This window comes from Rana temporaria, chromosome 6, assembly GCF_905171775.1.
Source record: "Rana temporaria chromosome 6, aRanTem1.1, whole genome shotgun sequence".
Lineage (NCBI taxonomy): Eukaryota > Metazoa > Chordata > Amphibia > Anura > Ranidae > Rana > Rana temporaria.
Window position 1 is genome coordinate 57,129,952 of NC_053494.1, and position 26,993 is coordinate 57,156,944.

A 26,993-nucleotide genomic window follows, 5' to 3' on the forward strand; every position below is an offset into this window, starting at 1 on the left:
TGACTTTTTTCATCGGAAATTCCGATCGTGTGTACAAGGCATTAGAGATATCTATACAGCACATACTTATTTGTAGACTTATATTTATTAGCATGTACCAATATAATCTAGAATACAAATCATACATTTGTAAAATCTACACAACAAATTTTATGTTTAGAAAGGGTATATGGGTGACCCTTGCACCTGCAATTCTGGACAGCCAAATTAGAGTTTTGCACAGGTGTGTGGCACATATAACACTGAAGATGAATCAGAATTTCACTCCAACACACACAATTTACAGTTGGAATAAGCTGTGAATTACCTTGTGTCACGAGCAGCTGGACTGGGGCTGTGTAATATCACATGCCATGGGTAGCTGGTGTGGTCTGATCATTCAGATGTTGGCTCTCTTTAGAGAATGGAGAATTGCCAGGTAGCATGGCCAGAATCCTTTGTGAAGAAAGAAAGTTTACATTAAATCTTTGTTCACAGCATAAACAGTCTTGTTATAACATCATAACAATAGTTATTTTTGGTATATGGATAGAATGAACCTTCTCCACCCCAAGCCCCACTCTGGTCTCTGCACTGGGTGCAGGAGAATCAGGAAGCCATCCATGCTCCAACAAATGAACAAACAGACATTCTCCACACTCTGATATCACATAGATCCGATTTACTGAAGCAAATAATCACCATGAAGTCCTCACCTTTAGGATCTCCCCTGAAAGGGCTTACTCATGGCAATCTCTATACATAAGCCCAGTGAAATGTGTGAAGCCTCATACACGTGTATGGGTTTCCCGTAGGGAAAACTGCCAATAGAACATTTGGCCAGGAAAACCAGCCGTGTGTATGCTCCATCGCAGTTTTCCCGACAAGAAAACTGCCGGGGAAAAAAAGAGAGCCAGCTTTTTTTTTTTTTTCGCCGGGATTTCCAGCGTTTTTTAACCCAGCAGTTTTCCTATGGGAAACACTGCGATGGAGCATACACACGGCCGGGATTTCCGACCAAAGCTCTTATGACAGTTTTCCTGTTGGGAAAACCGGTCATGTGCAGGGGGGAAAAGTTGAATAAAGAGATAACTGGGGGCGAGTTGATTGGACTTTTCAGGCACTAGTAACTGGTCAAAGTATAGTCATACAAAGAGTAAATTTTCTAAAAAAATATTACAAATTTATTAAGACATAGAAGATATGGTACACGTTAAAAGCATTATCTGCCAAACACAGCAAGACCATCTGAACTGAACAGTGCAAAACCTCCAAACTGTTGACAGGAAATTGTAAATAATCAAAAGTAACGAACAAAATTTTGAAAATGGAGTGAAACACTTTCACATAAAGAGCACCCCATGTGTAGTTTCTTAGTCCTGCGTAGTAATGGAGGTACAGACAGAAGATTGTCTGAGATGTTGAAGTTTGCAAAGTTTGGTTGACTCGACCTGTTTCACGCTTGTTATAGCGCTTCCTCACGGAGTCTCAGTGTGGTTAGAGATAGAATTGGAGGCAGATTACTAATCCAAACATGGATAGCAAAAATTAGGAAAGGTAGAATCCTGATATAGGATTAATTGACCAAGTCCTGGCTGTTGGACGTAGAATAATGTATAATAAGCCCTAAAATAGGGCAAGCAATCTTAGTGGAGAGCAATTGGTGTTTAGCTGAAGAAAGACACCAAAGGATGGCATTCCTGATTTATAGTGTATATATAGAGGAAGACTGGCGGTATGCCTAAATAATAGCCTGCATTGGCTGATAGACACCAGATAGTCCTAAGGTAGTAATAGAAAGGAACACCCTCAATCCACAAGTCTCCCGGGAGACTGCAGTCTCCCGGGAGACTTGTGGATTGAGGGTGTTCCTTTCTATGTATTCCTATTTAAACACAATACATGTGTAATAATATGAATATTTACATAAGTTATCTAAGATTTGGTCTTCTATATGTGCATCTATTTGAAGTCTTGCTTTCTAATGTGATTTTCATTTTCTCTTTCCTAATTTTTCCAGGTTGGAATATCTCGTATGAGTTCAATGAATCAGACCTAAGAATCAGCATGAGACAGATTCAGATGTTCCTCAATGAGTATAAAGCGGTTCCTTTTGAGGCTCTTACATACCTGACAGGTAATCCAGCGCAATTCACACTCCCATGTTATACACAAAACCTTCTGGGTTGTTAAAGTATTTTATTTTTTACTGGATTCCAAATTAACATTGTAGTTGTGTAAAAATTGGGACTGGAGAGGGATACAATTTTTTCTTTTTAAAGGACATTTCTTTTTCACTAGTGTTGTTAAATGTGTTGTATCCACAGCTCTGCACATTTTTCATTCACTAAATTAAAGCAGTATTAAACCCAAAAATCAAACATTTATTATGTTGAAGCTTACCAATTCTTATGCCGCGTACACACGACCGTTTTTCGGGTTCTAAAAAAATAAGTTTTTAAGGGTCTAGAAAAAACGAAAATTTTTTCAACCCGATCATTAAAACGGGCTCGCCTACACACGATCGTGAAAAAAAAATGCTCTAGCAAATCGCCGTGACGTACAACACGTACGACGGCACTATAAAGGGGAAGTTCCATTCGGATGGCGCCACTCTTTGGACTGCTTTAGCTGATTTCGTGTTAGTAAAAGACGATTCGCGCTTTTCTGTCTGTTACAGCGTGATGAATGTGCTTACTTCATTACAAACGGTAGTTTTACCAGAACGAGCGCTCCCATCTCATAACTTGCTTCTGAGAATGCGCGTTTTTTTCACGTCATTAAAGCCCACACACGACCATTTTTTACAACCTTAAAAACGACAACGTTAAAAACATCGTGAAAAAATAGAGCATGTTCGAAATTTTTAATGCCCATTTTTTAGATCGTGAAAAATGCTCTGAAGCGCACACACGATCGTTTTTAATGACATTAAAAAAAAATGTCATTTTGTACAACCCAAAAAACGGTCGTGTGTACGCGGCATTAGATGTGATGGCGGCATTAGTTTGTTTTGTTTAGTAAAAGCTCTCTGCAGTTACAGGGATGAAACAGCCCGTTTACCACTGGCAGCTTTTATTCATGTAAAACCTTTATCCTAAATAGAAAAGAAACTGTTTCTCTACTAACTGATTATAAAGTATTAGTTGGAGTTGTCAGTGTATCTAATACTGCTAGTACTCCCAACATCCCCCTCCCTTAGACTGATAATGCTGCTGTTCAAATCTGTGCCCTGTGCTCATTCATCCAGAGATGGTGTCTGTATAATACAGGCAGGGCCGGTGCAAGGATTTTTGCCAACTAAGGCAAAGGTGCATTTTGACATCCCCCCCCCCCCCCGGCGTACACACGCGCACACACATTATATAAAATGCAATGCAGAAGACCAGCAGTTACATAGGACTGCAAATCCCAGCAATGATAGTTCTAATACAGGCTGCTTAATATATTATTGCAGGGATTTGGTGTTTTTTTTAAACAGGAAACTTTAAAACAGATCCCCCTTACCTGTTTCTGAAGCCTTGTAAGTCGCGGCGGCGGCGGCTCTGCAGGCGTGTGTCCGGCCTGTGTGGTGAGGGCGGCCCGAACTCGTCCTTCAGATGCCGCCCGCAGCGGCAGCCCACACATACTGCTGCCCGCCTGCCCCCCAGGACAAACCACCCCCCCTCCATTAGTACATACCCCCCCTCAGGACAAACCTCCCCCCATCCATTAGTACAGACTCTCCCCCCTCCATTGGTACAGACTCTCTCCCCCTCCATTGGTACAGACTCTCCCCCCCCCTCCATTGGTACAGACTCCCCCCCTCCATTGGTACAGACTCCCCCCCCCCTCCATTGGTACAGACTCTCTTCCCCCTCCATTGGTACAGACTCTCCCCCCCTCCATTGGTACATACTATCCCCCCCTCCATTGGTACAGACTCTTCCCCCCCTCCATTGGTACAGACTCTCTCCCCCCTCCATTGGTACAGACTCTCCCCCCTCCATTAGTACAGACTCTCCCCCCTCCATTGGTACAGACTCTCCCCCCTCCATTGGTACAGACTCTCCCCCCCTCCATTGGTACAGACTCTCCCCCCCTCCATTGGTACAGACTCTCCCCCCCTCCATTGGTACAGACTCTCCCCCCTCCATTGGTACAGACTCTCTCCCCCCTCCATTGGTACAGACTCTCCCCCCCTCCATTGGTACAGACTCTCCCCCCCCCTCCATTGGTACAGACTCTCCCCCCCTCCATTGGTACAGACTCTCCCCCCTCCATTGGTACAGACTCTCCCCCCCTCCATTGGTACAGACTCTCTCCCCCCTCCATTGGTACAGACTCTCCCCCCCTCCATTGGTACAGCCTCCCCCCCCCCCTCCATTGGTACAGACTCCCCCCCTCCATTGGTACAGACTCTCCCCCCTCCATCTGTACAGACTCCCCCCCTCCATTGGTACAGACTCTCCCCCCCCCATTAGTACAGCCTCCCCCCCCATTAGTACAGCCTCCCCCCTCCATTAGTACAGCCTCCCCCCTTCATTATTACAGACTCCCTTCATTAGTTCATACATCAGTTCAGACACCCCCTCCAGAAGTACAGACCCCTCCACCCTTTATTACTTCATACACAGTTCAGACATATGAGTAGCAGATAATCTGTTGGCAGATGGACAGCTATCTGATCCCCTCCAGAAGTACAGACCCCCCCTCCCCTCGCCCTCCGTTGGTAGTTTGGTACAGTACAAACACCACCCGCTGGAGAGGACAGTGTGGAGCCACGCCGCCTGGGTGGAGAAGAAGATACTGACACGGTGACGGTGACTGGTGGAGAGAGCGGCTGTGGTGTCCAGAGAGACGCCGACAAGGAGAGGAGGAGGAGGTAGGGGAGCAGTGAGCACTTTGGCGCTTGAGCGCCCCCATCTCTGTGGCTCCAGGGTGAACTTCACCCCGCGCAGTCATCTCAGATCGGACGATCCTGCAGTTTTCCGCCCTGTTTCCCTGGCGGCGCCGGCGCCGCAAGGCAAGTGCCATTGTTGCCTTGCGCTAGCGCCGGCCCTGAATACAGGAGATTTGTTGCTGTGTAGATCACCAGGGAAAACAGAGGAAGTACATTTTTTGGGGGTTTTAGTTTTAATACAGTGGAACCTTGGATTACGAGCATAATCCGTTCCAGGAAAATGCTCGTAATCCAAAGCGCTTGTTTATCAAAGCGAGTTTCCCCATAGAAGTCAATGGAAACTAAAATAAAAAGTTCCGCTTTGACTTCTATGGCATTTAATACCGCATGCGGCTAGAGGTGGGGGGCGCTGTAGAGCTTCAGAAATACTCAAAAAGGCTCGGGGACAGCTCAGCTGAACTCGGAAAACCTCGGAAAGGTTCGGAAACAGAGTATTTCTGAGTATTGCCGAGTATTTCCAAACAGCTCCGCTCCACTCTGCTCGGCTCCGTCACCCCTGCACCTCTGGCCAAATGCGGTATTGCACACCGCTGTGGCTTGAATCCTGCTCCTTTTGCGAGACAACACTTGCAAACCGAGTCAGGATTTAAACAAAAAAATGCTCGTATTGCTGAACGCTCGTTAACCGCATTACTCACAATCCGAGGTTTTACTGTATTGTTTTATTTATCGCAGAGGTGCAATATACTACACTACTACAGATAATCATTTCAGTCCTCAGCAGTAAATACCGCTGTAAATGACAGAGGACAGCTAGCAGTGTTTCATTAAGATGACTTCCAGAGCTGGGATAAGGATGGGGGGGGGGTGTTTTAATGTGAAAGATTGTGGTGGAGATATTTTGTATGGTGGGATGCTTCACCACCTGAGAACTGTCTTTCTCTTGGACATGTCCGATTTTCCTGTAGGCTCCTCCTGCTCTGTTGTCCAGCTGCCTGCTTCTCCCTCTAATGGTAGCCTGCTGTGGGTAGAAAAGAGGGGGGCATGTGCCCACTGAGAGCAGAGCTCCTCTGTTATACTCAGGCATAACACACAGTATATGTGTTTTCTTAAAAACGAGGCTTGTAAATAACTATTTAGAGCTATCTTCAGGCTGGTCACGTGACTTGCGGTCGCTTTTCAGCACCGATACATGGCTACTGCAGGAGGGGCCGAGATCTCTCTCTGACATCAGTGAGGGAGATCACGTGGCCACTAAGCCCCTCCCACAGAAGCCTTGTCCTGGAGCAGTAGAGTGGCCGCGAGTCACATGACCAGCCTGAAGATAGCTCTAAATAGGTATTTACAAGTCTGATTTTTAGAAAATACATATACTGTGCACTATGCCTAAGTATCACAGACGGGCTGCCAGTGACCATTTAAAAGTTTTGGATTAGTACTAAAAGCGACAGGGGGGGGGGCGGAGACGGAGACACACAACAAGGAGCTGACCGGTGTAGAGGAGGAGGGGACGAGGGGAGAGATGAGAGCAGAGCAGGGCTGTGGATGACGCAGGGAAGTCTCAAACAACGATGGTCAGGGCTCAGCAGCCCTGATTTTCATGGTCAAAGCAGAGAGGGGATACAGGAAGTGGCAGGTTCAGGAAGGTTTTTTTTACAGTTTAGAGGGGGGCAGATTACATAGCACAAGCACTGTGCTATTTAATCTGCTTTAACCACTTCAGCCACGGAAGGATTTACCCCCTTTCTGACTAAGCCCTTATTTGCGATACGGCACTGTCGCTTTAACTGATAATTGTGCGGCGGTGCGACGTTGTACCCAAACAAAATTTACGTCCTTTTCTTCCCACAAATAGAGCTTTCTTTTGGTGGTATTTGAACACCTCTGCAGTTTTTATTTTTTGCACCAAAAAAATGACGAAAATTTTGAAAAGAAGCAATATTTTCGTACTTTTTGCTATAATAAATATCCCCCAAAAATATATAAAAAAAATAATTTCTTCCTTAGTTTAGGCCGATATGTATTCTTCTACATATTTATGGTAAAAAAAAACTGCAAAAAGCGTATATTGATTGGTTTGCGCAAAAAATTTTGCGCCTACACAATAGGGGATAGATTTATGGCATTTTTATTATAATTGTTTTTTTATTCGTAGTGGCGGCGATCTGTGATTTTTATCATGACTGTGACATTGCGACAGTCAGATCGGACACTTTTGACACTATTTTGGGACCATTGGTATTTATACAGCGATCAGTGCTATAAAAATGCACTGATTACTGTGTAAATGTCACTGGCACAGAAGGGGTTAAACACTAGTGGGTGATCAAGGGATTAACTGTGTTCCCTCAGTGTGTTCTAACTGTAGGGGGAATGGGCTCACTAGGACATGACAGAGATCATTGCTCCCAATCACTGGGGGCAGTGGATCACTGTCATGTTGCTAGGCAGAACAGGGAAATGCCTTGTTTACATAGGCATCTCCCCGTTCTGCCTTTCCATGCCACGATTGCGGGCCACCGGCGGACATAGAGCCTGCGGGACCTGTAGAGCGACCGTTAGCCGCCGATGACGCAGCAAAGTACGGGTACGTCGTTTTGCGCACCCGTGCCACTTTGCCGATGTATATTGCGTGAGCCAGTTGGCAAGTGGTTAAGGGACCAGGATATCTATTTATTTTTTGGGGGTTACCAACACCTTAAGAGTTCCCTTCACTGCAACTAAGGGGCCAAGCCCAACCCCTGAAAAACAACCCCACACCATAATCTCCCCTCCAGCAAATGATTTGGACCAGTGTACAAACCAAGGTCCATAAAGACATGAATGAGCAAGTTTGGGGTGGAGAAACTTGTCTGAACTGTACCTCAACCCAATAGAACACCTTTCCGGATGAATTCGAGTGGAGACTGCGAGCCAGGCTATTTCATCCAACATCAGTGCCTGAACTCAGACATGCGCTTCAGAAAAAATGGTCAAACATTCCCTCAGACACATTTCTAAACCTTGTGGACAGCCTTCCCAGAAGAGCTGAAGCTGGTACAGCTGCAAAGGGTGGCCCAACTCAATATTGAACCCTACGGACTAAAGCCCTGTACACACGGCCCAGAATCTCGTCAGGAAAAAAACATTGTTTTTCCTGATGAGATTCTTGGCAAGATTCTCTTGCCGGTCGAGTGTACACCCGCTCCATTCAAAAGAACCGCCGTTCTTTTGAATTGCACGAACGCAGTGAGATCATCGACTACGACGAACATGCGCTCATCACATTCGATGCCGTCGCCGCCATCTTGCCACACCCTGTCTCCTATGCCTTGGAAGCTACCGCGCATGCGTCAAAGTCATTTCGAGCATGCGCGGGTTTCCACGGCGACAGGTAAGTATACAGACGCTCGGGTTTCTCAGAAGAAAAACACTGCCGAGAATCACAACGATAAAATAGAGAGCAGGTTCTCTATTTTTCTCGTCTAGATTCTGGACAGTTTTCTTGACGATAAACCTCAAAGCCTCATACACACGCACGGTATACTCTTGCTGGTTCTTGCCGAAAAAAAACGAGCGCGTGTACGAGGCTTAAGACTGGGATGCCATTAAAGTTCATGTGCGTGTAAAGGCAGGTGTCCCAATACTTTTGACAATATAGTGTAGCTCAAAGTGTAAAAACTCTTTACGTTTGATCACTATGTGTAACATGGAACAAGTATAAATCTTTTAATGAAAGTATGCAAATCAAATTTACTATTTGTGCTGATGGAAGCTGGATACATCCACTACTTCCCAGAGTTATGCAATTATTTATACAGTTCTGTTTGCCAACAATACTTCAGTTTTCAAGAAAACATTTAAAAAATGCTTACATAAGCATATATTCCTTCATCCACATTTTTACATCTTAATCTGTTTCAAAATGATTGATTTTCATAATTTTGTTCATGTTAGATGAGTACAATACAAATATTTTTTTGAAACACATTTTGTTGAAATACACTGCATTAATGGGTACATTCTGACAATAATAAATGTTCCATTTTCATTCTTCACTGTTTGATTTATATTCCAAGGGACACCGGTAAAATGCATTTTGTAGTGCATAAAAAGAGCATGCAATTTTGTTCAAATATAGAACCCAACATGCAATTAGAGATAGTTACATTACTGTTTTGTTCTTAAAAACAAGCATACTGACAGATTTCTATGAAGATACATAACATATGAAAATGTAATGTATTTTTTCTTGTCCTGGAAAAGTACCAAAAGTAATACAGTGCTCTTTGCATAACGTGGTTATGTTTTCATTTTTTTCCTAACCCTAACATTTGACACATACAGTTGTGCTCATAAGTTTACATACCCTGGCAGAATTTATGATTTATTGGCCATTTTTCAGAGAATATGAATGATAACACAATTTTTTTTATTTCACTCATGGTTAGTGTTTGTCTCAAGCCATATATTATTAATCAACTGTGCAAACTCTTTTTAAATCATATTGACAACAGAAACTACCCAAATGACTCTGATCAAAAGTTTACATACCCTGGTGATTTTGGCCTGATAACATGCGCACAAGTTGACACAAAGGGGTTTGAATGGCTAGTAAAGGTAACCATCCTCACCTGTGATCTGTTTTCTTGTAATTAGTGTGTGTGTATAAAAGGTCAATGAGTTTCTGGACGCCTGACAGACCCTTGCATCTTTCATCCAGTGCTGCACTGATGTTTCTAAATTCTGAGTCATGGGGAAAGCAAAAGAATTGTCAAAGGATCTGCGGGAAAAGGTAGTTGAACTGTATAAAACAGGAAAGAAATATAAAAAGATATCCAAAGAAATTAAGAATGCCAATCAGCAGTGTTCAAACTTTAATCAAGAAGTGGAAAATGAGGTGTTCTGTTGAAACCAAACCACGGTCAGGTAGACCAACTAAAATTTCAGCCACAACTGCCAGGAAAATTGTTCAGGATGCAAATAAAAACCCACAAATAACTGCAGATGAAATACAGAACTCTCTGAAAACATGTGGCCTCGCTGTTTCAAGCGTCACAATAAAGAGACACTTGAAGGAAGATGGGCTGCATGGTTGAGTTGCCAGAAGAAAGCCATTACTATGCAAATGCCACAAAGTATCCCACTTACAATTCACCAAACAGCACAGAGACAAGCCTCAAACCTTCTGACACAAAGTCAATTTGGAGTGAGAGTGATAGCACTGGTGTGAGCATGAGAGTGTGAAGGTCTCTACACCTCCCCGCCCCAGGACGGAAAATATGGTGTTTAAGCATTGATCCCTAACCCCCGGACGATTACCATCCCTGTTTGCTATCACCTACCTGGCTGGGACTGGCCGGCTGTGGTCGGAGGAATCGGAGGAGCCGAGGTTGCTGGGTGTTGGACGGGCTCCCCGGCTGCTCCCTGGTTGGCTCCCCGAGTGCTGCTCAGGTGGGGAGTCGCCTCCCACTACACGAGGAAGCGGTGTTTGACTCGGGTCTCCCGGACGCTACTCCCGAGATCTTGCGAGAATCCGGAACCTCACGAAGGCGCCTGTCACGCTGATCGGAGCTGGTCGGAGCGGGGGAGACGATTCGCAGAGCCGGAGGAAAGGGACTTGCTCCATCAGCGTCATCTCTGGAGGGGAAAAGAGGAGCCAGCAGAGGGGAGATACTACGCGTGGAGGTACTGGTAAGGAGACGTCTGCTCCAGAGTGCAAGTATATCTATCTCACGGCTCCCGGCCAGTTGCCTGGGATCCTGGTACTTGGGACTTTGATTAATGGATGTGGCTCCCCCCTCGTTTGTAGCAACAGACTGTGACTATTAAGGACTTCAATTCCTGGCCAGGAAGAGGGGGAGAGGAAAGGAAAGGGGAAAGAGAGAGGAGAGAGAAGTGGACTTAAAAATTTCCTTACTGTATTTTGTCATAATTAGCAGCCCATTTAACCTCTAAGGGGTATTGTCTTCACATATATATTGCTGCGGATTTGGGAGATACGGGGGTTATTGACAAGCCTTAGGGGCTCCTAAGAGTCTTGTCACCCTCCCCCCCCCTTTTTTTTTTTTTTTTTTCTTCTCTCTCACTATTAGGGGGTCACTCCATTTTATATTTTTTCCTCTCTCTTCCCCAATATGTTTACTATGACTAGTAAACGCAGGGCTGAGGACCAGCAACATATAGAGGGTGCCCCGACCACACGGTCCGCCAAGGGAAAGGATAAGGGTAGCCAGGCTGCAGCAGCTAAGCTGGAGCGCTTTTTTCACCCTTCTCAGACTATGCCTCAATCCCCTACTAAAAGAGGCCCATCACCATCACCTCCAGCAACACAGTCCAAGGGCTCTGCAGTACCATCAGGGGCTAGGAAAAGTCTGGGGACAGCAGTCTCTAAACCGACCAACCCCACAAATTCAAATGCAACCAAAGGCCCGAATACTATTAAAGGGTTCGGGGGGGGCTCACGTGACTGCGCCTGCATTAGCTGGACAAGTGGTACTGGATACTACTACCCCACCCGCCCCGGAGCTAGCAGAAGAGCCAACATTGAAAGATGTTCTGCGGGCTGTCAATGACTGTAAAGAGTTTATGGTGGGCTTTGATAACCAGCTAAAGACTCTGAGAGAAGAGCTTGTCTCAATACATCAAGACATGCGTAAAACTGTTGAAAGCGTTACCACCCTTGAAGAACGAATGAGTACAGTTGAAGATACCTTATATCCATTTGAAAATGAACTCAGAGGTCTACAGGAGAAAACGAAACAACAAGCAGCAAAAATAGACGAAATTGAGAATAGGCTCCGAAGGAATAATGTCCGGGTGATCGGTTTACCAGAACGGAGCGAGGGGCCCAATACTATAGCCTTCATGGAGGGCTGGCTTAAGGAAATTTTTGGCCCTGCTACTTTATCGTCTTTTTTCTCTATTGAGAGGGCGCACCGTGTGCCCTTTAAACCCCCGCAGGAAGGAGAGCGGCCTAGACTATTACTTTTCAAGCTTTTTTATTATGGTGACAAAGTCACTCTCCTTCAAAAAGCTAGGGGAATGGGAGATATCATGTACAAGGGAGCCAGAATCTCATTCTACCCCGATTTTTCTCCTGACCTACAAAAGCGCAGGGCCGAATTTATGCCAATAAAGCGCACCCTACAACAGCACAAGGTGGTATATGCCTTACAGTACCCAGCCCGCTTACGGGTTACAGCCTTGGGCAGGACCTTTTTCTTCAACTCCCCGGCAGAGGGGATAAAGTGGCTGGAAGCAAACTCCAAGGACCTATAGACATTAACATAGTTGTTTACCCTCCTCTCTCCCCCTTTTTTTTTTTTTTTTTGGGGAGGGCCGCCCTTCCCTTCCTTTGTGAGGGGAGACTCTATATTGACTTTAACAATTTTTCACTTGTTAGGTGCACAGAAAGTCCATATGGATTTTTTCTTGAATCCTTTTTTTTTTAGATCATTTTCACAAGAAAATTCAGCATAAGAAAATTTTCACCACATGATGAATTGCACTTATTACTTATTATTGTGTTTTTCTTCCCCCCTTTTCTCCTTCCCTTTTTTTTTTTTTTTGGGGGGTAGACTATATTGATTTAATTACCTTTTACTTACTAGATGCACATGTACTTGGACTTATTCATCCTCCCCTTTTTGTTTTAGATTGTCCTCACAAGAAAAATTAGCACAAGAAAACTTGCACTACAAGATGAACTGCACTTAATTTTTATTAACTAAGGGGTTTTTTTTTTTTTATTTTTTTTTTTTAGGAGAGGGGAGGGGAGGGGAAGGAAGGGTTTTTTTTTTTTTTTTTTTTTTTTCCTTTCTGCTCGGGGGGGGGGGGCACTATGTATCAATTGACACTTTTATATTTTATTTAAGTTTGTTTCTTTGTATTTTTAAAGGTTCTACTTGACTTGAGATGTTACACCTAGCCATAATTCGATTTTGATTTAATTGATGGGGAGGGAGGGTGGAGATCTTCGCACCTCAATAGAGGGCAAGAGGCACATGAGTGTAAGAATGAGAGTATGGTTGCGGGTAGATGGGAGAGGTGAGGCCACAGGTGTAGCCCCACGGGGGAGCCCAGGTGGGCAGGGGGGGGGGGGAGGGGAGAGGGAGGGGGGTTTGGGGGAGAGGGAGGGGGGGTTGGGGGGGAGGAAGTTGGGAGGGAGTTCTGAGAAAGGGAGTTATCTTAATTAACACAGGAAAAAGGAGGAGCTGTAGCCTGTATGGCTGTCTGGAGGAGGGGGGAGGGGGGGAGGGCAGGAGAGAGGGAGGAGAGGGGAGACCAGAAGAGGTGGCTTTCTTTCTACTATCTCTACTTTTGCTACTCTTTATAATTGCTTGTTTCTCTACAGTCTATGGCTTTGAGGGTTAGATCATGGAACGTACGTGGATTGGGGGACCCCATTAAGAAAGCCTTGGTACTAGCATCAATGGACGGGAGGGGGCCAGGGATACTTTGCCTACAGGAGACACACCTTACTAAAGATACAATGGCCCAGTTGGGCTCACGGAAATTTCCATTTCGCTATCATTCAGTTCACTCCTCTTATTCGAGGGGGGTGAGCATAATGGTGGGAAAGGATGTGCCATTTACCTGTGAGAAAAGCTGGATCGACGATCAAGGTCGGTACATATTTTTGGCCTGCTCTATTGGGAACAGGCCATTTGTACTAGCCAACATTTATATCCCCCCCCTTTAAATTTGACATCCTACAGAGGCTGGTCGAATTTATGCTTGATAAAATCGATACCCCCCTGATTGCGGTAGGCGACTATAACGAAGTTCTAGATAGAGCCTATGATAGATTTCCTCTGACACACGAACCAAAGCTAGAACAAGTGAGCCGATTGACCTAATTCCTAGACGAGACAGGACTAATGGACATCTGGCGCACTCGCCATCCTGATATCCGACAGTACTCTTGTTTTTCTAGTTCCTATTCTACCTTGTCGAGAATCGATTTGGCCCTGGGCAATGAGTTGGTATTGGATCTGGTTGAGAAGGTAGAGTACGGGCCAAGGGGGGTCTCAGACCACTCACCTTTGGAGTTAGTTATTAGGACAAACATGAGAACTTCTCCAAGAGAATGGAAAATTAGCCCATGCTGGCTTGAGTTACTGGGCGAACCACGGGAACTTCTCAATAGCCTGAATGAATATGTGCAAATAAATACAGGCTCGGCAAAGCCTGGAGTGGTCTGGGACTCGCTGAAGGCCTACTTAAGGGGCTTGTTGATTCAGAGTGTGGCTAGAGTGCGCAGAGAGTCCAGGGCATGGGAGGAGGATCTAAGGAGTGAAGCGATGGTAGCCGAACAACGATTTATCGATGCCCCGTCTCTAAACACCCAAAAAGAGTGGCTGGACAAGCAAGAGGTTTATAGAATGGCGACTATGAGGAAAGCACAGAATCATCAAATATTCCAGAGACAAACCCAATTTGGGGAAGGGGAGAAAGTTGGACGAGTGCTGTCCATGCTGATACAGGCCAACTCTCCCTCTTCCAATATTGTAGCAATCAGGGCCCCTGCAGGGGATATTTGCACTGATGGTAGGGAGATAAGACATGTATTCTATGATTTTTATAAATCTCTTTATAAGTCTAAGGGAGGAAATGAAGGTATGGAGTCCTTTTTTCGGGGAACTCCGGTTCCAACTCTGTCAGACGACGATAGGGAGAAATTGGAGTCCCCTGTTACACTGGAGGAACTCCGGCTGGTGATGGAGGGGATGTCTAACCATAAATCGCCTGGCCCTGACGGGCTCCCAATAGAGATCTATAAGCGGTATGGTGCAATTTTGCTACCAGAACTGCTTCAGACATTGAAAAGCGCGTTTTTGGAGGGACAGCTCCCGCCCTCTATGATGGAGGCAACGGTTGTGGTAATCCATAAGGAGGGAAAAGATAAATTAGACCCTTCCTCTTATCGCCCAATCTCATTGCTCTGCACAGATGCAAAAATCCTTGCCAAGGTTTTGGCAAATCGCTTAAAAGGGTGCATTGAGAGTCTTATCCATTCTGACCAATCAGGGTTTATCCCGAACAGGTCAACCAGCATAAACATCAGAAGGGCCTTCCTAAATATCCAGATCCCCACTGACATCGATAGGCCTAGAGCACTGTTGGCTTTGGACGCCGCTAAAGCGTTTGACAGCATCGAATGGCCATACCTATGGAAGGTATTGGAAAGTTTTGGATTTGGTCCAATATTTACCAAGTGGGTCAAACTCCTATATAACGAACCAAGAGCAAAAATAAAAATTAACGGTGACGCCTCAGATACATTCAAACTTGAAAGGGGAACGAGACAGGGCTGTCCCCTCTCCCCACTCTTGTTTGCATTGGCCATGGAACCTCTTGCTATTAAAGCTAGACTAAACAAAGACATACTGGGGTTTAGAAGGGGCTCGGAGGAAGACAAGATATCGCTTTACGCGGACGATGTCTTGTTTTTCTTAGGAGACGTGGATAGATCGCTGGCTCCAGTGGTTCGAATGGTAAGGGAATTTGGAAGGTTCTCGGGACTAATTGTCAACTGGGATAAATCGGCTCTACTTCCAATAGATCCAATACGTGAACAGACAATTGCCGAGATACCCCAGCTGAGAATTACAACAAAACTGAAGTACTTAGGGGTCTGGATTACTAGCGAGGCTAAGGAGTACACCAGTAACAACATAGCTCCACTATTGTTAAAACTGAAATTAAAAAAAGACATTTGGAACCGGCTCCCCCTCTCTGTAGCTGGGAGATGCAACCTGATAAAAATGATCTGGCTCCCCCAGATACTATATGTGCTACACAACTCTCCAATCTGGCTGAACCAAATATGGTTTAAACGGTTTGAAACATTATTTAGGGAGTTAATGTGGAAGGGAGGCCAGTCCAGAATTAGATTGCAGATGATGCAGCTCCCGGTGAAGGAAGGGGGGGTGGCGGTTCCACACCCAAGATCATATTTCCTGGCGTCTCAGCTACAGCAGTTAGCGGGCTGTGGCAATCTAAATTTTGGTAATAACTGCTTTAGGTTAATGTTATCAAGGGCCCCACATAAAATTCTAATAGAAGCCCTGGAGGCAAACTCATTTGTCTACCAATGCCCGACTATAAGGCTAATTAACAAAGTGTGGCAGACTACGAAAGCTTTGTTGGGCTATATTGGGATAACTGAGTTTGCTCCCCTTTCGCACAATAAGAACTTAACGGAACTTAAAGATTTAGAAATCCCCAGAATTTGGGAGATCCAAGGAATAACACGGCTACTACATATGTATGAGGGCAACCTTATCAAAACGTTTTCGAAATTGAGAGAAGAATATGATGTACCAAATAAAACTTTTTTTAATTATTTACAGATCAGACATGCCCTCCAGACTCAGTTTAAGGCTTACCCAATGGTTAGGACACATATCCCCGTGCTTCTTAAGACAATTCAAACGAATATCACGAAAGGCCAAATCTCGGCACTATATGACCAACTCGGCACTAAATCTATAAGCCAAAGTGGGGCTTCTAAGAGCCGAGAAAGATGGGAAAAAGATATTGGGTTGCTAACCTCGGAGCAATGGAACGATATTTTATATAGAGGGACATTGGTGTCAATCGCTCCAGCACAGAGCCTGTCCCATTTATTTCTATTGCACCGGGTTTACCACACCCCTAAAAAAATGTTTTTTCTAGGTTGGAACCAGAGTGATGAATGCCCCAGGTGCAAGACATCGGGGGATCTTATTCATATGTTCTGGAGATGCCCCAAGCTTTTTAGATACTGGATAGAAGTGATAAATAGGATTAACAAAATCTTTAAAACTTCTTTAGAGCCAGAGGCTATAACCTGCTTGTTAGGAGGTATGGAAGACCATAGAATTCCTCCAGGAGCTATGGAAAGTGTACTTAGGTGCTTATTCCAAGCTCGGAAGTTAATAGCTCAGAGATGGCAAGCGCATGCCCCTCCATCTGTTGAGAACTGGGTTGAAACCATCAATGCTCTGGTATGGTGTGAGAGGGTGGCCTTTATTAAGCAGGGAAATTATGGTAGATTTAGAAGAGTGTGGGGACCTTGGCTAAGAGAAATGGGATTCCCCTTGGATAGATAACTGGTACAGGGGGTCTGAAAATCCTCTTTCCCCATTGGGTGCCAAAACTTCTCTATAGCCATGGACTGTTGCTGAAGAAAAGCAAGGTCTCCCCACTCTCCAATACTTTTGGCTTGCTTACTGGCAATGCCCCTCGAGCTTTCTCTCTCCTGCTCTCCTCTTAATCTACTCTCCTGCGTTTGATCAATGGACAACCCAGACGAGGATACCTCCTCCTAGGTTCTTTTTCCCTTTCCTTTCTTTTTTTTTTTTTTCTCTTCTCCTTTAAGTGTCTATAATGTTAATTGGGGGGTGGACGGGGGGGGGGAGGGGGGAGGGAGGGAACACATGAAACTAGCTGATTCATAAATTATACTATTGCTTTATTCATGTATATGGTGTATCAGATAATGTGTATCATTCACATGTAATTTGATCCCTTTTTTTTATAAAAAGAAAACGGAAAACAATAAAGAGAAATTAAATCTAAAAAAAAAAAAAAAAAAAAAAATTGGAGTGATGAGACCAAAATTGAGCTTTGTGGCTACAACCATAAATGCTACATTTGGAGAGGAGTCAACAAGACCTATGATGAAAGGTACACCATTCCTTCTGTAAAACACATTGCATTCATCAGCCAGGAATGGGATGTACTTGAACATTCTAACATGACAATGACAAAACACAAGACCACGTTGACCTGTTATTGGCTACAGCAGAATAAAGTGAAGGTTCTGGAGTGGCCATCTCAGTCTTCTGACCTCAATATCATTGAGCCACTCTGGGGAGATCTCAAACGTGCAGTTCATGCAAGACAAGAATTTACAGGAACTGAAAGCTTTTTGCCAACAGGAATGGGCAGCTAAGAAGATAAAGAGCCTCATCCACAAATACCACAAAAGACTTCAAGCTGTCATTGATGTTAAAGGGGGCAATACAGGGTATTAAGAACTGGGGTATGTAAACTTTTGATCAGGGTAATTTGGGTAGTTTCTGTTCTGATTATGATTTAACCACTTGGTTTCCAGCCCATAGTCAAAATACGTCCTGTTTTTAAAGATGGATATCTCAGTAACGGCAGCAGCTGCTGCCACAACTGAGGTATCCATCTTTAGTGCCGACGGGTGATCGCCGCGTGATCACCGTTATCGGTGGCGGGAGAGGGCCCCCCCCTCCCGCCGCTGTCCCGCGCCCTCCGTCGCTTACCGGAGCCATCGGTAGCGGCGGAGGAGATTGCGACCGTTCGGCAGCTGAGCGGGGTTACGAGTGAAGGAAAAATCTCCTTCACCCATCCCCATAGCTCTGCTGGGCGGAAGTGACGTCAAAACGTCAGTCCCGCCCAGCGTCTTAAAGAGACAATTTTTTTTTTGTCATTTGAAAAAATGACATTTCCAATCTTTTTTTTTTTTCTTGCATTTTAGTCTAAATATGAGATCTGAGGTCTTTTTGACCCCAGATCTCATATTTAAGAGGACCTGTCATGCTTTTTTCTATTACAAGGGATGTTTACATTCCTTATAATAGGAATAAAAGTGATCAAATTTTTTTTTTTTCAGTGTAAAAAGTAATAAAATAAATTAAAATAAATAAGAAAACAAACAAAAAAATTTTTTAAAGCGACCCGTCACGCCGAGCTCGCGCGCAGAAGCGAACTCTTACGCGAGTAGCGCCCGCATATGAAAACGGTGTTCAAATCACACAAGTGAGGTATCGCCGCGATCGTTAGAGCGAGAGCAATAATTATAGCCCTAGGCCTACTCTGTAGCTCAAAAAATGCAACCTGTAGAATTTTTTAAACGTCGCCTATCAAGATTTTTAAGGGTGAAAGTTTGACGCCATGCCACGAGCGGGCGCAATTTTTAAGCATGACATGTTGGGTATCATTTTACTCGGCGTAACATTATCTTTCACAATATATAAAAAAATTGGGAAAAAATTATTGTTGTCTTATTTTTTAATTCAAAAAAGTGTTTTTTTTCCAAAAAAAAGTGCGCTTGTAAGACCGCTGCGCAAATACGGTGTGACAAAAAGTATTGCAATGACTGCCATTTTATTCTCTAGGGTGTTAGAAAAAAATATATATATAATGTTTGGGGTTTTAAGTAATATTCTAGCAAAAAAAACTGTTTTAGTCTCGTAAACACTGAATCTGAAAAACAGGCTCGGTAACGAAGTGGTTAAAAAGAGTAAACACAGTTGATTGATAATAAATGGTTTCAGCCAAACACTAACCATGAGTGAAAGAAAAGTTTTTGTGTTCTCTTTCATATTTTCTGAAAAATGGCCAAGAAATCATAAATTCTGCCAGGGTATGTAAACTTATGAGCCCAACAATAACTAAATGTCTTCTATTTGGTTAGTTTTATTTAATACAGATTAAAAAAAATCAATACATAATTTTAACTTACATTTTATTTAAAAATGTGATTAGTAATACTGTTGCCTCAATATTTTTAAAGGGTCTCAAATTCAATAAATTAGTTACGATTTATTTATATTACATTATCTCTCTCCCTCATTCTTGGACTTTTATCCTACTTTTTGCTGTAGCGGCATATCTATATTCCTAATTTGTGTAGTTATGCACATTGGAAAGACTCCTGCTGATAGGTATCACAAGCATTTGATTTTATATATCAAAAATAAAATATGCAATAATTCTGGTGTAAATCACCTGTTAATTCATATTCACACTTTTTATTACGTGGGTTACAATCCATCTGTATGACAGGTGCACTTTTGTAAAACCACTGTAATTTTCATGTGTAGTCATCAAAGATGCACATTAGATCTGCTCTGCAACACCCGGGCACATCTAAGAAAATATAAACATACAGAGTTTCTGTATCCATAAATTACTGGATATATAAAGAATCTCAGTCTTTGGGCTCAACTAAAGCTATTAGCTTTTGACTTCTGCAGTGTCTTAGCTGGAGACCATTACAAATAAATATACTTGGTGCCTCACATTACATCAATTAACGAAAATCTGTGTCAAAGGTGTCTGCAATTGCCTTTAATAACTAGAAAACCATCCCCTATAGCTGCTAAGTTGTTTTCATTTTGTTACTAAGGGTTTGACTTTCTCGACTTTGAGGCACTGATTATTCTTAGCCCCGTTATTAGGAATGCCAATCCCTTGATAACCAAATGAAACCAGCAACAGAAGTGCTCACATAGGTTTCAGTGCTCAGAGGCTTTCTAGCTGAAAAAAATAATAAGAACAGCAGAAACATTGTGTTAAAAGGTTTAAATGGACCAACATGATGTATATGAACCAAGGTCCATGCTACATGCTGCAGGAAAGAGAAAGCAAGTTTACAAAGTACCTGCAAAGTGTAAGTCTAATTTTTTTTTTGCAGGGGAATGTAACTATGGTGGAAGAGTAACCGATGACAAGGACAGGCGCCTCCTTCTGTCCCTGCTTTCCATATTCTACAATGAGGATATACAGCAAGATAACTACAGACTTTCCCCCGGAGACCTTTATTATATGCCTCCATACGGCACATATCAGGTACTGAAATTATACATGAGCTTAATGTTAACTTATTGATTCAATTGGTAAGATAACAAGCAGGTAGGAAAGAATTGGGACTTGAAAAGATAGCTTTATTTCTGCATTCTAAATGTCCTGGTAAACATATGACAAAAAACAATCGGCAGATTCTGAGATAAATAAAGCTCAGATTCTGAGATAAATAAAGCTCAGATTCTGAGATAAATAAAGCTCAGATTCTGAGATAAATAAAGCTATATGAAAATCTGGACTTTTCTTGCAAAAATTTAGATTGGTCTCACCCTACCACTTCCCCACTTTCCTTGTGTTTGAAATTACATATCAAAGCAGAATAGCAAATAGCAAGAAAACTAATCAATTGTGAGGGCCAACCTTATTCCCAAAGGAAGAGGTCTCAGTCTTGATAGTAGGAGATATTTTTTTCAAAAGTTGGGAGGAGACAATGCTTTTTAAATGTCTACATTTTCTTCATCAAAGCTACAAAGATCAGGATGCACAAATTAATCATGTGGTACAAGTAACATTGCATTTTAGGAAATGTGAAATAGGTAAATTATAGTAAAAACATAACCATAATAGTTCATCATTCACAATTACAACAGTATTGTGTAAAATGTTAAAAGAACAATAGGAATTATTGTGCATGTGCGTATAATATATGGCACAATGTCATGAGAGATTAATGGAAGCTGCCATTGCTGCACTTTCCTTTGAGAATACTGGTTCCCTGGCTGTTATGCTGATACTTTGATTTTAATGCTTTCTGAGTTGCTGACCCAGAAACAAGTAAAGAAATAGGTAGTTTTAAACATTTTCTGAAACCTATTTATAACATGCTTGTTTTGTGACTGTAAATGAGACACAGCCAGGCATCTAACATTTTCAGAAGATAAAGAAAAAATGCGGCGCCAATAAAAACACAAATGCCCTGTGGGGCAATAATGAATGTAGACTCAGCAAGATCAATGTGATTTGAACAGTGAATACATAAGGAGTGATCAAAAGGGGCTCCACTACATTGAAGGTCAATAGGGTGGGTCCCTAGATCACTAAAACAGTGAATATTGAGTGTGTCAACCCAAACAGCATTCCAGATCAGCAGGAACGGTGAAATTCACAATACAAAAAACTGTGCACATGAATAAAAACAAATGACTGCGGTATTCATAAGGTGTCAGTAATATGTGAAACGGACAATGATTGTCATGAACCACAAAGTCCCATTTCCTGCATGTAAGTGGCTTGTATTCATAAAGTTTATAGAGTCCAAAGGAACATCAATCTTTTTGGTAAGCGGTGTCTTATCTCCAGAAAGAATCAGCAGTAGAAATAAATAAATTATGCCCTTACCGGATGGAGTAGACCCACATCTCACTGTACGGTGGGGGGTCTTCAAGGCTTGCGTAGGCCGATTGCCTTACAGGGGTAACTCTCCAGACACTCCTAAAGCGCTTTTCCGGTAGGACCTTTTCATTCTGATTGGACCAGAAATCTGGAACTGGTGATGATGATGATGATGTTCCTGGAGGTAGTTGGAGTTCTCAGGGGATCCAGTGTACCAGTATAAAATTAAAAGAGAAAAGAAAACACCTCCTCATCGCGTAAAAAAATTATTTAAAAATTCAAAATAAGGACAAGCTCCCAAAAGTCTCAAAAAGGGGATCTCAGTAAACCATTATCACACCAAAAAAGAACAGCACTGCAAAAGCAATCTCAGCATCAAGGCACACACACTTCAGAGAAGGATAAAGTAACTGTGCGCAGTTTGGGGTGGATATGATCAGATGCCCGACTGGTTTCGTATCAAAATACTTCTACTGGGGTGCATATCTGAATCATCTCGCCCTCCTGCGCTTTAAATAACATCTCTACTTACCCCCATAGGACTGGCACTCACCGTTACTGGCGTGCGTTCCAATTGCTGACATTTCCGGTTTGCGTGCGCTCCAGGCGCCCGGAAATGACAAATATTAAATCCAATTGATAAATCCCTGTATTCTCTATGGTCTTCTTGTGCGCTCCAGGCGCCCGGAAGTGACATCTCCTATGTGTCCGCCCATCACCCTGATCTCCCCTCCACTCCCCTCCCCTCCAGGAGGTTGAGCCAATCGGCACCACTCCCTGTATGTGTAGGTCTAGTGAGGCGGAGCGCGTCACCGACCGACGCAAACCCCGCCCCCTCGTGACGCGACCCCACAGCAAGGAGATATGCAGACGTTGCGCCCGTGTGTAAACACAACCGCACCTACATAATAGTGCACCGAGGAGGTTCATTGATCTATGAAGGATCACAGGGCGGTTAATAGGAGTATGGCAGGGAAAAGGAACATAATGGATGGCTAAAACATAGAGACGTGTATGGAGGGCCTCCTAGTGGTGGGAAACAGCAACTAGAAGTCGCCATCCCAACTATAATCATGGGCTGCTACATAACACAATTCTCATATGTAAGGCGCCACCTAGTGGTCAAAAATGGAAAAATTACCATCTATTCATCCCATACTATTACGCTGTCAAAAATCTACAAAAAATAATTAATTTTTGGATTATAGAGATGGTGTCGTGGGAGTAAGTAAAAATGGAAAAATTCTTCAAAAAACAGAAAAAATAATAACTGATAAATATCTAATATATTGCTATTGGTCATATAAATCAGGACTGATTGATGAAAGAGTTAACGTCCCACTCCACATTGAGGCCGTGGGGGACGTAACTCTTCAATTGGTAGATCCAGAAGACTTCAAGTTTTGATACTCCCCGAACACTGGGCTCACCTCTCCAGTGGGGGACGAAGTGATCTATAACCTGAAAGGTCGTCCCCTCGATTCTTTTATTATGTTGTTCAAGAAAGTGCCTGGGTACAGTATGTTTTGTTCACCCCTTCTTAATTTTGGCTATGTGTTCCCCTACCCTTATGGTGAAACTTCTAATAGTGCGGCCCACATATTGTTTCCCACAATGGCAGGTAATAAGATAAACCACGTGTTTAGTAGCACACGTGGAAAATACTTTCATGGGAAATACAAGACCAGTTACTGTTGATGTAAAGCTAACTGTTTTTCTCTTATTAGAATTATGTAGGCATACCTTACATTTTCTACAAGGGTGATAGCCTTTAGACAAAGGGAAAAAGGAAATTTTCACTGGAGGGTCTGGTATATTTGGTGCAAGTTGATTTCTTAGAGGGACAGCTCCTCTATAAATCACACCTGCCTGTACAGGAAGAACTGGTCCCAACAAGGGATCATTTTTCAAAACTGCCCAATGTTTTTGAATAATACTTTTAATTTGTCTATGTTGGGTAGAGAAAGTGGTGAAGAACGAGTGTTTAAATTTGTTATCTTGTGCTATTTTGACTTTTTCCACGGTTAATGTGGACCTATCCACTGTAGAGATTTTCTTGATTTCCTCTTCTATGGCCAGATTGCAGTATCCCTTATCCACAAACCTTTTTTTCAAAGTTTGTGCCTGGACCTTGAAATCATTTAAATTAGAGCAGTTCCGTCTTAGTCTAAGCATCTGGCTACGAGGTACGGAGCCAAGCCAGGACAGGTGATGGCAACTATCCTGTGGGATAAACCCGTTGCGGTCCGTGCTTTTGAAGTATGTTCTAGTTTTAAGTTGATGGTTTTCAACAAAGATTTCAAGGTCGAGGAAGTGTATACTTAAGGGATTCGCCTCATAGGAGAGACCAATCCCGACTTGATTATCATTCAAGACAGTCATGAAGATATCAAGAGAAGTACGATCGCCTTTCCATAGGAGGAGGATGTCGTCTATATATCGAGCCCACAGAACGATCTCAGGTCGCTCTAGAGCATAGACGACATCCTCCTCCCATTTGGCCATAAAAATATTAGCCAAGCTGGGGGCAAACTTGGCCCCCATCGCTACACCTTTCTGTTGTAAATAAAAGTCACCTCCGTACCAGAAATAATTGTGAGAAGTTGCGAACCTCAACAGGTCCATGATGAATAACTTCTGTACCAAAGGAATGGTTTCCACTCTATCCAAAAAACAGTCCACAGCTTGGAAACCTAAATGATGGGCAATACTGGTGTATAAAGATGCCACATCGGCTGTGACTAGTAAAAGATCTTCCGTGTAGGGTACCTCTTGTAATTTGGCAATGGTATGTCTGGTATCCTTCAGGTAGGAGGGGATATTTTTCACAATCGGTTGGAGATGGTAGTCTATGTACTTCCCTACTCTAGATGTTATTGAGTTGATACCGCTTACAATAGGCCGCCCCGGTGGGCGGGTACTATTTTTGTGTACTTTGGGCAAGTAGTACATGACTGGTATACGCGGAACTTTAGGCACAAGATAACTCTTCTCTTTGTTATCCAATATTCCCTTTCTAGCCCCAATATCAATGAGTTTCTTCAACGAAACCTTGAATTTAGAAGTGGGGTTCGAGGGTAATTTGGTATATGTAGAACTGTCCCCCAGAATATTATACATCTCTTCATTGTAAGCAGTTTTGTCAAGAACCACTATCCCTCCCCCTTTCTCCGCAGGGCGGATCACCAGATCCCTCCTTTCACATACAGGCATACCCCACTTTTAAGTACACAATGGGACCAGAGCATGTATGTAAAACGAAAATGTACTTAAAGTGAAACAATACCCTTTTTCACTTATAGGGTGTAGTGGGGGGTCAGGGGGTGTAATTGGGGTGTTAGGAGCTGTAGTTAAGGTCTCAGGGGCTGTAGTGGGGGTGTCAGGGGCACACTGGAACAAGGCGGGCTATGCTCTCTGAGCTTCAGCTCCTTCTACTGCGGCTGCAAAATGTCTGTACAGTCCTGGTAAGCCACTTTACATACACTCACGGGTATGTCCTTACTCGCGAGTGTATGTAAAGTGAGTGTATTTAAAGCGGGGTATGCGGAGTAAACCAAGTTTAATATTAGGGTCAGAGTAATTCCTTTTGACAGGAAGTTCTTCCAAATCTTTGATGACCAAATCCCTGAACACTTTGATACTAGGTGCTATTGGACATGAAGGGTTAAAGAGGGAAGGGTTAGAAAGCCCCGTATGTATAATCTGTGTAGAAACCTCTGGGAGATTCGGTCTACAGGGGTTGAAAATAAAATACCTTTGAATATTCATTTTTCTCACGAACTTCTGTACATCAATAAAGGTATTGAATTTATTGAGAGTTCTAGACGGGACAAATTTTAGGCCCTTGTCTAAAACCACTTTCTCTGCATTGGTGAAATCAGCTGAACTTAAGTTGAAAATTCCCGCCAATGTTACACTCTTCTCCTTTTTCTTCCTGGCCCTCCTCCCCCCTCTCGTCCCCCGTTTCGTTCGTCCCCCCTGGGGAAGTTCTCTGGCCCCCTGTGAAAATCCCCCGGGTGATTTTCAGAAGGCCTGCAATGGCAGGCCCCCATACTCCTGCCATGATAGAGTGACTTTGATAATTAGCACAGCTACTAGCACCCACAAAATGAGGTATTCACAAACTCATGGCCTGCTAATCCTGTAGATTGCTTGGTGTTTTTGTATACCCTCTTTCCTACACTCTCTGTACTCTTTGTTAAAGTATAACTAAAGGCAATTTTTTTTCCTCTTTTGAATGTAGTGGGTTAGAACCCCTGTTAGGTTGTTATTGCTACTTCTGCCCCAACGAAGTCGATTAACCCTCTCCATGTGTCCTGTTTGCCATTATCATCAAAAGTAAAAGAAAATTTGGGGTTATCCCCAGAACAGTAATAGAGGGGATATCTTCCAATGAGGACACTAGTTCTGGTGACCTGGGGGCTATTGTCTCCCTTAATTTGCAGGGATTCCTCTCCCTTCTTCATTTGGTTATGGGACGGAAAGTGAAGGTAAATATCCCCAATGAGACACAGATGGAGATGGATGAAAAAAAAACTGCCAGGGGTATAACCTTCCCTTACTCTATTCAAAATGAAAAAAAATGCCTTTGGTTCTACTTTAATGTTGCACACCTGGGATTTTTCTTCAGAAACTTCAAAGGTACAGATACTCCTGTATTATTTTTTGTGATTTTTTTTTTCATTAACATTGGAGGAGCAGGAACAAAGATTGTCTCTGGACAGCACTACAAATCACAGCAACATTTTAAAAAAATGTGGGCATATACACAGTGGTAAATGACAGCCCACTCCCTCCCTCCTCCTCCATGCCCACTAACAAGCTAAACACAATGGGGGTGGGATATTACATGTAGATTGATGCAAGCTTCATCTCCCTCTTATTCTAAAAACACAGGCTGGAGGGGCGTGACAAATACTGTGACTAGCAGAAATCCCCCCACATCATGTTATTGCCAAAAAAATTATAAATATTTTATCTCAAATATATATTTCTATGACAATTTAAAAAAGTTAATTTATATTAATTATTTATTTTACATATTCCAAAGGCTGTTTTGATTTTTTTTAAACATGTGACCAGCAGCAGAGGACTAGAAGCTCCTCCTGCTTATGTTTTCCTGCAGACAGGCTGGAAAAGGGGTGAGTTATGTGATAGCTGTGTATTGATTAGGAAACAGGTACTGAGATTTTTTACTAAAATAATTACAGTG

General features: G+C 43.1%; 1 protein-coding gene across 1 annotated transcript in view; it reads left to right on the forward strand.

Moving 5' to 3' along the window:
• The window catches only part of DNAH3 (dynein axonemal heavy chain 3), a 483,492-nt gene that overhangs the window by 420,302 nt on the left and 36,197 nt on the right, over positions 1 to 26,993 (forward strand). Inside the window, exons 55-56 of the mRNA XM_040356847.1 lie at positions 2,000 to 2,116; positions 20,280 to 20,434. Coding sequence (XP_040212781.1) covers positions 2,000 to 2,116; positions 20,280 to 20,434 — 272 coding nt within the window. The remainder of the gene's footprint in view (positions 1 to 1,999; positions 2,117 to 20,279; positions 20,435 to 26,993) is intronic.